This window comes from Miniopterus natalensis, chromosome 3 (assembly GCF_054644295.1).
Source record: "Miniopterus natalensis isolate mMinNat1 chromosome 3, mMinNat1.hap1, whole genome shotgun sequence".
Lineage (NCBI taxonomy): Eukaryota > Metazoa > Chordata > Mammalia > Chiroptera > Miniopteridae > Miniopterus > Miniopterus natalensis.
Window position 1 is genome coordinate 96432069 of NC_142083.1, and position 10292 is coordinate 96442360.

At 55.9% G+C, this 10292-nt stretch overlaps 1 protein-coding gene across 1 annotated transcript; it reads right to left on the reverse strand.

Moving 5' to 3' along the window:
- On the reverse strand, positions 1 to 5776 carry CD19 (CD19 molecule). Its single transcript, XM_087815147.1, has 15 exons — positions 5677 to 5776; positions 5162 to 5428; positions 4662 to 4862; positions 4238 to 4531; positions 3117 to 3224; positions 2785 to 2833; positions 2344 to 2432; positions 1846 to 1959; positions 1621 to 1719; positions 1467 to 1535; positions 1320 to 1379; positions 1143 to 1199; positions 554 to 646; positions 351 to 453; positions 1 to 181 (listed from the first exon to the last, which is right to left on the reverse strand). Exons 1-14 carry the CDS (start codon positions 5759 to 5761, stop codon positions 362 to 364), a joined length of 1677 nt encoding a protein of 558 aa, XP_087671273.1. The 5' UTR covers positions 5762 to 5776; the 3' UTR covers positions 1 to 181; positions 351 to 361.
- Positions 5777 to 10292: the final 4516 nt, after the last annotated feature.

Genomic DNA, 10292 nt, shown 5'->3' on the forward strand with positions numbered 1-10292 from the left:
ATCGGAACAGCTCGTGGAGTTTATTTGGGCAGTGCAAAGGGGACTGGAAGTTTCACTTGTGTACACAAACACACACAGATACACACATCCTGAGCAATGTCGCCGGAGGTTGACATCGTCCGCTTTGGGTTCTCAGATTTCAGAGTCAGGCGTGGATCTCAGGAGCCTGAGGAGGCCCAGGCTAAGTAGAAGAAACTGTGATGGGGAGGAGTCTAGGAACCCGACCCTTGGCCACCAGGCCTTGGGAACCCTTTCTCCTCTCCTTGCCTGAGTGTCAGAGCCCCACTTCCATCCCTGCTCACCTCCCTCCCTCCTTCTCCCCTTCCTGCAGGGGGCAGTTCCCAGCTCACTTGAAGGGAATTCAGCGGGTGCTCCAGGTCCCCATGTGGGCCTCTCCTCCCCATGCTGGTTCTGGCCCATCAGGGTTATCCATGTTCTCATAAGAATCTGCATCTGGTTGGGACCAGGAAGGAGTGAAACATAGATAGAGCTGGAGAGGCTAGGAGACAGTCAGCCTCAGAGGACAACAGGGGACAGCAGCAGAAGCACCCACCTTCCTCATGATTGGGACCAGGTTGGGCCCGAAGGGAGCGGAGCTGGGGGGCTGCATACAGGATCCCTCTCATATCCTCATAGGACTGGGACCCTGTGTGGGCAGGGGAGGATCGTTGTAGGCTTGGGAGTCATCCTGGGAGTTTGGGGACGGGAAGTGCCACCTAAGATATGGAGGGAGGCTGAGGGGCAGGGGGAGGTGTAAGGCTTGACCCATGTTGTATTAGGAAGGAGGGATGAGGGTCAGTATCAGGTTCGGGGTCCTTGTTAATTTTAGAGTTCAGTCAGGTATGGGTTAGATTATGGTCATGGTCAGAGAAATAGTCAAGAACAGAACCGGAAAGAGTCAGAGTCATGAAGACCTTGTGGAGAGAGCTGGGGTCAAAGCTGAGGTCTGCACTGAGGCTGGGGTGAGGTGGAGGCCAAAGTCCAGGCTGGGGTTGGACTGGAATCAGGACTGATGTCCAAGGTCATGGATGGGGTAAATAAATACTGGAGTCAAAGTCAAGGTCAAGGTTCTGTCTGGAGTTACAGCTGAGGCCAGGTCAACCCAATCTGGGAAAGTTTGGCAGGTTCCAAGCATTTCTCACCAAGGGATGTTGCCTCCCGGCTGGGGTCCCAGGCTGTCCCATGGGGGCTCAGGAAGTCTGGAGAAGGAAGAGGGGAGTCACTATTCCTCCTGGCCTCCAGGTCACACACACCATCACCTCCACCACCACCACCACCACTCACGCTGCTCAGGAATGTGACCATCCTCATCTACACACCTTTTGTCCTGGCCACTGGCTGGGCCAGCTCTTCATCTTCGTTCTCATAGGACTCAGATGCTGCAGAAAAAAAGAGAGCTTCAGAGGCCACTCCTGCCCTGGAGGGGCTCCATGGATCCTCCCAAGTCCCTGAGGACCTCACGTTACCATTGGAGAAGGAGTCGTCATCCTCAGGACCCACGGGCCCGTCCTCAGGGTCCTCATAGCCGCTACCATCTGGGGGAGAGGGAGGGGGTGTCCAGTGAGGGTCCCCAGCCCCCCGCTGAGAAGGTGGGGGAGCCCGGGGGGAGGGCAGTCTCACCCTGGGAGAGCTGGTCCTGCCCAAGGTTGGAGTCATTCTCGTAGCACTGGGAGCCATCCTCGCTGTCCGGCTCCTCATAGGCCTCCCCTTCTTCTGGACCTGGGATTTGAGGACAGGGGTGGGACCGAGTCACGGCCCCCCTCCTCCGGGCCTCAGTTAACTATTCCTGCCACAGACAGACCGCTCCAACACCCCCACATATGAGCAAGGACCCCTGGGCATCACCAGCGCCCGTCGGGCTCCGAGGCCCCGCAGCTCCGGCCTCCGGGACGTCGTGGTAGGGGTTTCCGAAGGACTGGACGGCGGCTCCCCGGCCCGCAGCCCACCGCAGGGAGCGTCCTGCGGGGCGAGCGTCGTAAGGGGGGCGAGCGAGGAGAGATGGGGCGGGCAGAGCCGAGGGAGCCCGCGGCGGGGGGCGGGAGGGGAGGCTCCGGGACCGGCGGGGGGACCCCGAGTCCAGGCGCGGGCGATCTAAGTCTAGGGGCGTGGCCTCAAGGTCTCGGGCGCGGGTTCTGCCCTCGGAACGGGACTCGGGGTCGCGAGTCCAGGGGCCGGGCCTCGGCCCTAGAGGCGGGGCTCCAATCTGGGCGGGACTCCGCGCCCCGGGCGGGCTCTTTTCTGCAGGCGGAGCTCGCAGCTCCCGCAGACCGGAGCTCCCGGGACCGCGGCGACGGGAAGTGGGCGGGGCTCTAGCGCGGGGCCCCGACCCCGCCGCGCTCTTACCCGCGCCGGCGGCGGGCGTGGAGACGGAGAGCACGTTCCCGTACTGGCTCTGCGCCCCGCTCCCCGGGGGCGGCGCCACTTTGAAGAACCTGGGGGGCGAGGGGGAGTTGCGCTGGGAGGCCAGGCCTGCAGGGGCTGGGAGTCGCGCTCGGGGTTCGGGCCTCGGAGATGAAAATGGGGTCCCTTGTCATAATTAGCTCTCCCGTCCTAGGTCGGCCCATAGAGAGGGCTCTGTGATCTCTCCAAGGAGGTCTTCGCAGAAGAGGTAGCTTTGGAGCTGGGCTTTGCAGGTTGGGCAGTATTTCAACCGCAGGGATGGAGACAAGGCACCCTCCGCAGAGGAAACAGCAAGGGCAAAGCATTAAGTGAAAGTGCCCGAGAGGGATACTGGGGGTGGGGGTGGGGGTGCGGGTGGGGGTGGGGGGACAGTGGCATTCTTACCTTCTGGCGGAGTCAGTCATTCGCTTTCTTTTCCTCCTCAGGACCTGGACTGGTGGGAGTTCATGGAAATGATCAGAGGAAGAGAAGAGCTCTTTCGCTGGGTGAAGATTTTGGGGGTGCTGGGGAGGTCACTTGGGTCAATGGAGGAGATGGGAGTTCGAATTCCAAGGGGCTAGGGAAGTTCGGAGGGCGTTTAGGGGAGGAGTGGGGGGCAGGAATCTGAAGTCTGGGGGAGTTATGGGAGGAGAGCGACAGTTGTGAGACTGGCCGGTGTGGGCTCCCCTGGGGGAGATGGTGTAAGGTTTGACAGACCCTTTGAGGACATGGCTCACCTCTTTGAAGATAAAGAAAGCCCGCCACGGAACCCATGCAGAAGATCAGGTAAACTAAAGTCACAACAGGGACTCTCCAGCCACCAGTCTCCAGCAGCCATTGCCGTACTGCTAGGGGGAAGGAGCTATGAGACAAGGACCAGGGCTGGCATCTTATTTCCCAGCCTCAAGACCTCAAAAGGCCATAAATCTGGGGGACAGGGGCAAGACACAGATCCTCGGAGTCCCAAGCTCCAAGGAGGGCTCTCCTCCCTCCCTCCCCCCTCTGAAGACAGGGACTGTGCCTCCAGGAGCCTGGCACAGGGCCTGGAGCAATATCTATTAAGCAAACCATGAAATGTTAGGGTTAAGGTGAGCGTGATGATCAGCTTCCTGCTGCAGGTAAGAACAGCCATGGTCAAAGCGAAGGGCAGAGTCCCAAGGTTGAAGGTGGGATGCAGCGAGGTGCTGAGGTAAGTTTGAGGGCGAAAGTTGAGATTGAGTTTGAGAAGTGTTTAGGGTGGCATGGTAACGTTGCGCTAAGGGGGAGAAAATGGGCAGGACATGGTCACAAATTTGATGGATGGGGTAAGGTGTAGGAAGGTTGCCCAGATTCCTGGCTGTGACACATGGACAGGTGGCAGTGTCCTTCACTTACACAGAGTCACCCAAAAGACTATGCTTGTGGAAGATGTTGAGTTTGATTTTTTTGTACGTAGTGAGCCTGCAGTGCCCATGGGACACCAAATGGCAATTCCAGGAGATGGCTGGGTGTAGGGGTACGGAGCCTAGAATCCAGTCACCAAGGAGCCAAGAGAGAAAAGGAGATCAAATAGGAAGAATGTAGACAAGAATGAGAGCGTGTATACAGGGATAAGAAGAGACCTCAGGACTCAAACGGTGAGGCGTGGGGGAGGCAGGGAGGCTCTTCCAAAGCTGATGGGAAGGAGCAGCCAGCCGTAGGAGGAGACCCAGAATAGCAGTATCTTGGAAGCAAGGAGGAAAGAGGTGGCATCAGTGTTCAGTGTAGAGGTTGGGGTTCAGGCCAGGGCTGGTACTAGCCAAGGGGAGCCAAGGTTGGCTGGCTTCCAGTTCTTCCCAATAGCTCTACACGCAGGCCCCACGATTGGGAGAAACCCTACCTGACTGGGCAGTGACTTTCAGCTGCATCCTAATGGTCGTGTTGCCATGGTAACAATGATAGGCCCCAGCATCTCGAGCTCTGGCCTGACGCAGCCACAGAACAGCCCCTCCTCTGAGGGTGTCCAGGACCCACATCTCTCTGATGGGAGCATCCTCACTCAGGTTTAGGCTCAGCAATGAGATGTTGGGCTTTTTGGGATGCACGTGGATCCAGGAGATGGGTCCTCTGGCCACGGAAGCATAAGGCACCTCACAGTGCAGACAGAGTGTGGAGCCACGGGTCACTGTGAGGTCTGGGGCAAGGAGAGCCAAGGCTAGGAACGTGTAGGCCTTGGAGTCTCCTCTGCCACAAACCCTCCAGTTCCCAATCACCATCCCCCATCCCTGGACCCCTCACTTCCTGGCATTTCCCTAGCACCTTACCTTGGTTGAGGCTGTGGTTTGGACTCCCCTTAGGTGGGTCACATGCAGGGTCTGTCTCCCAAATCTCAGGGTGGTCTTTGGTCCACACATACAGCTGAGAGCTTGTGAGACGACCAGAAGTCCTGGGATGCTCTGAGGACCTGTTCCCCAGGTCACAGTCTGGGTCATCTAGGTTTGAAGCCTTCCACCGGAACAGCTCCCCTGGGAAGAAACCCGGAACCAGATACAGAGACATCCAGGAGAGGCACAGAGACAACAAGACCCAGAAAGACAGAGATAAATAGAAACAAAGACCCAGAGAGAGAGAGACACACAGCGTCTCAATGTTGAAGCCACAAAGTCACAGGAATTTTGAGGAGCCTCCTACAACTGGCTTCCTGCTTGATCTTAAGACCCTCCAGCCCCACCCCTTCAGATCCATTTTAGCCGCCGGACCTCCTCCGTCCATGCTGGGCCTCCCTCATCTCATCCAGCCCTCCCCGCCCCACCCTAGACCTCACCACTGTCCTTCACGCTGACTGTCCAGCCAGGCTGCCAGGCCTGCTCGGAAGGGGGCCCTTGTTGGCACAGGTAGAAGCCCCCCATCTGGTCAGAGATGTTGGAGATGAGCAGCAGGATGCCCAGGCGCCCCACCTGGATGCCCAGGCCTGGCAGCCCTTGGTTCAGCTGTAACGGGGATGCTGCCTGGCACTCCTGATACTGGGCCAGCTGATCGGGGAGGGCATCTGAGGAATCCTTGAGGCACGGCAGCACAGCACTGCCTCCCTCTGTGGAAGGAGAGGGGAGAAGAGAGGAGCCAGTAGCCCCCTTCACTCCTCACCCTGGCTTACAAACCCACTGAACCCACACCCCACCAACTGGGAGCGGGTGAGCCCTCGGAATCCTCCTACCCTCGCCTAAATTTTACAACTAAGAAAATGGAGGCTCCCAGAGGGTAAGTTACTTGGCCAAGGGCATCCAGCCAGAACCCAGGTGTCCAGCCCCGACTCCTTCTGGCTGTGCCCTTCGGACATACCTTTAGCCTCCACCAGCTGTGATTTCTGGGGCCTCACTCCCATGGGGGTGAGGAAGAGGAGGAAGAGAAGGAGAGGAGGTGGCATGGTCGCCAGACTCCCCGAGGCACCCAGCTTCCCCGCGCAGGGGATGCTGGGGCAGGTGGGGAGCTGGTGGGCACTGAAGCATGGGTGTTTGCGGGGGCGGGTGGGCAGTCCCCCCGGGGAGGAAGGGCTGGTTACGCCTCAGGCCCCCTTCTCCATGTACCTCTCCAGACCCACAAAAGTCCCCTCCTCCCTGCTACACTTTTCTTTTCATCCCAGCACTGACGGCCAGTGACATGCTCTTCAGGCCACTTGCTCACTTTCTGTCCCCCCAAGAGTAAGCCCCTTGCAGCAGAGGCTGCCTTGTTCACTGTGTGCATGGCGCCCTGAACAGTGCTCGGCCCGTGGAAGATGCCCACTAAATATTTACTGAATGAGTCTTAGGGGCTCCGTCCTTCTTCCACTCCTCCCTCCTTCAACCTCAGGCTCTAAATCCATTTCCCTTCACACACACACACACACCTCATTTATTCATTCAACCAACACTTCTTGGGCCACCGTCCACTTCTGTACAACCAGCCCGTCACAGATACTTTGGGATCTGGCAGACCTGAGTTTGAATCCTTTATCTCTACTACTTGGCTAAATTCTTTTTTTTAAATATATTTTTATTGATTTCAGAGAGAGGAAGGGGCAGGGAGAGAGAGTTGAAACATCAATGATGAGAGAGTCATTGATCGGCTGCCTCCTGCATGCCCCCCACCAGGGCTCGAGCCCACAACCCAGGCATGTGCCCTGACCGGGAATCACACCTCGATCTCTGCCCGGCTCAGTGGTTGAGCATCCACCTAGGATCCAGGAGATCTGGGTTCAATTCCCGGTAGGGGGCTTGCAGGAGGCAGCCGATCAATGACTCTCTCATCATTGATGTTTCTCTCTCTTTCTCTCTCTCTGAAATCAATAAAGATATATTTAAAAACAAAACCAAAAAAACCTCGATCTCCTGGATCCTAGGTTGATGCTCAACCTCTGAACCACACCCGGCGGGGCACTTGGCTAAATTCTTTGCTCTCTAAGCCTTAGTTTGTTTCTCTGTGAACTGGGGATAATAATAGTACTAATTAAAATATTGTTTGTGAAGATTAAACAGGACAATATATGTATGGCATTTTTAACCCAGCACCCAGCACATAGTAGGCTCTCAGTTAATGAGCGACATCAATGAATGGCTAATACTCAAGCCAGACTGCCACTGCAGCTCCTTTGCAGTGGTCCTGAGAAATGGCAAATGATTACTCCCCCTTTCTCTCCCAGCTCTCCCCCAGGAAGCCTCTGCTTCAGTTGTGGAAGGAACCCCTTTAAAAATGAAGAAATGAGGCCCCCAGAAGGGTAGAGTGTTGCTTGAGATCACACACTGAACAGATGGTAGGTACAATGAGCACTAGAACCCAAGAGTCCTGGCTCTTAAATCCCCCCCCATCTCTCTCTCTCTCCCCCTGCTCTTCTTTTTTTTCTTCTGTGCTTCTCTCTCCCGCTCTCTTTCTCTCTCTATGTGTACGTGTGTATCTGTGTCTTTCACTGCTGCAGTCACTCAGGGAAAGGGGCCAGGGACCCAGGAGACCTGCTTTCTCAGTCGCCGGTTCCCAGGGCTGCCTCACTGGGCTGTGGCTTCCTGTTTGCCTAGGGCAAACCCCAGGGGACCCTCCATCCGGCAGGGCCCCCACTTCCCTTTGGTCACGTTGAGGTAGCTGGCAGGGGAAGAGTGGGGCATTGGGGAATGGAGAGGGTGAGGAAGCAGGACTTTTTTTCTTTTTTTTTTGCCTTTCATGCAACAGGATCTCTCTGATCCTGTCATTAGCTTCCCAGCTGCCTCACGGGCAAAGTCTCCGTGCTAGAGCGCATCAGTCCCCTGCTTAGAACAGCGCAGTGGCTTTGCATCTGCCTAAAGGAAACACTCCGAACCACGGCCTCCAAAGGACTAAGGGAGGCTACACCTTCACTTCCCACCTCCACCCCCCACCGCCCTGTCCTTCAGGGCCCTGTGAACGCCCCTTTTCATCACTGGGGCCTCAGTGCAAGTTGCTTCCTCTGAGAGGCTTTCCCTGACCTGTTGATTTCCTTCGCAGCGTTGGCCCCAATCCCAAAGTGCGCTTGTTAGTCCCCTCATGTGCCTCCTGCCCCTGAATGTCCCCTCTTCCACAGCAGGGATCTTTACTGTCTCGTTCACTGACATCTAGAAGGTGCTCGGTAGGTTTTGTCGTCGAAAGGAAGGAAGTTAAGGAGAGTGAAAAATCACTTTCTTTTCTCTTCCCCTCGTGCACTGTTACCAAGGCTTAGTCATTTTCTAGCCTAGATATTTCTAGAATCAACTTTCTCTTTTTGGACTCTTCCCTTCCCAACCAGAACCGTCTCAACAGCCTTTTTTGGTCGGCTCTCTGTCTTCTGCCTCTTTTGCTTCCCACCTGCACTCCACAGAGAGAGAGAGATAAGAGCTTCCTTGGTATTAAATCATTAGGCTTCAGTGGCTCCAAGGGACTCAGGATAAACCCCAAGCCCGATAGTTGACTGGAGCTTTATTTATAATCATTTCACCCCCTTACCAAGAAACCGTGCCACATACACGTGGAGTCCTGAGGACAAGAAGCTACTGAGGGCAGTAAACTCTCAGGGATTTATAAGCCAGGCATTGACCTGGCCAGATTTTCGCTTTCTATAAACTCCCCCTGGCTCCAGTGTGGAGGGGAATTGGAGGGAGGCCAGAGAGATCAGTAAGGAAAGTGTTCATTCCTTCCTTCCCCAGATGTTTATTTCTCAGGCACTGTGCTAGGTGCTGGGGAAAGAGCAGGAGACAAGAAAGACAAGGTTCCTGATCTCATGGAGCTTTGATTCAAGTTTTGGGGCCACAGAAGGGTAAAGGGGGACAGATAATAAACAAGTTAACCAGTAAATAATTTCAGATGGTGAAAAGTCTCTGATGTAATCGAATGGTGGACAGATGATTGGGGATGGCTACTTTGGACGGGGTAGTCAGGGAAGGCCTCATTGAGGAGGTGACTTCTGAGCTGAGACCTGACGGGGGGGGGGGGGGGGGGGGGCAGGGTTAAAGCTTGGCGTGTTCAAGTAAGGTCATGTTTAATTTTGTTAGAAACTGCCATACTCTTTTTCAGAGTGGCTGTGCCATTTTACATTCCCATCAGGGATATATGAGAAACCCAGTTTCTCTATGTACTTACCAGCACTCGGTATTGTCAGTCTCTTATTTTAGCCATCCGGGTAAGTGTACGGTGATATCACCTTGTGGTTTTAATTTGAATTTCCCTAATGGCTAATGATGTTGAACATCTTTTCATGTGCATATCTGCCATCTGTGGTGTCAGTGAAATGCCAATTCCTGTCCTTTGCCCACTTTTTAAAAAAAAAATATATTTTTTTGATTTCAGAGAGAAGAAAGGAGATGGAGAGAGAGATATAGAAACATCAATGATGAGAGTCATTGATTGGTTGCAGCCCACAACCCGGGCATATGTCCTGACCGGGAATCGAACCCCGATCGCCTGGATCCTAGGTCCATGCTCAACCGCTGAGCCACGCCAGCCGGCTGTCCACTTTCAAGTTGGATTGAACTAGATTTTGAGCAGGGATGAGACATGATCTGTTTCACGAAGATGACTCTAGTTGCTTTGAGAGTAACTCAGGGAGCCAAAAGGCCGCACAGGGGACGGTTAGGCGGCTTTCTGGAAGTTCAGGAAACAGCTCGTTGGGACTGGGGCTGGGTTTTAGCGCTGGGGATGCAGAAAAAAGGACGCATCCTGGAACTCAGTCCTCTGCAGGTCGCGTTTACAGGACTTGCCGGCTCCTGGAGTGCACTTTACCGCGGGAGAAACGGGCTTGAGAGCAGGGGAATCAAAGCTCCGGACCTAAGTTTGAGTCGCTTGTCCAAGGGGACATGTCAGGTCCACTGTTGGAGGGAGAGGTCACAGGGCAGTGGCAGAGGGAGGAGAGGAGGGATTTAAGTGGCACTGCGAGGGGTGGGGTATTAGCAGGAAGAGGTGAATGGCTGAATATCAAAGTGGGGGTGGGGGCGTGTAAGTTCCAGACTAAACCACTGACTACGCGGGGCTCCCGCGCCCAGAAAGTGGAGCCGACCCAGCCCTGCCCCGAGGGACGCTCGGCGAGGGCGGGGTGCGGGGAGGCCGGGCCACACTTCGCTGCACCGTGAGCCAGGCTCCGGCGGAAGAGCCGCCAGGGGCCGAGCACCGGAGAGAGCGCGAGAGCTTCGCCCTCCTTTGGCTGAGGCCGGCGGGCATCCCGGAGGAGGTGTAATCTGAGCACAGCTTCCAAGGTCACGCGGCGACACGAGGAAGCCTTTGACGAAAAGAACTTCCGCGGGGTCTGAAGGACTTGGGATCCTGGAACAGCGCTCCCCAGGAAGGAAGGAGGAGGGGGCGGGGCGCGGGGCCGCGGCCGGGCGTGCACACGGACTTCTTCGGTCGAGGCTCGGCAATTCCTCCTCCAACTCCGGCTGATCCGGAAACAGCCGAGCGGATCCGGAAACAGCCGAGAGGACCCGGAAGCGGTGAGCGCGGTCACCAAG

What these genes read in the sequence shown, in the direction of transcription:
- CD19 (XM_087815147.1), bottom strand. Translation starts at nt 5,761, where the DNA reads ATGCCACCTCCTCTCCTTCTCTTCCTCCTCTTCCTCACCCCCATGGGA. An exon ending in CCGGGAGGCAACATCCCTTG is followed by an intron (nt 647 to 1,142) that starts GTGAGAAATGCT and finishes CTGCCCACACAG; the next exon opens with GGTCCCAGTCCTATGAGGAT. An exon ending in TGGTCCCAATCATGAGGAAG is followed by an intron (nt 454 to 553) that starts GTGGGTGCTTCT and finishes GGTCCCAACCAG; the next exon opens with ATGCAGATTCTTATGAGAAC.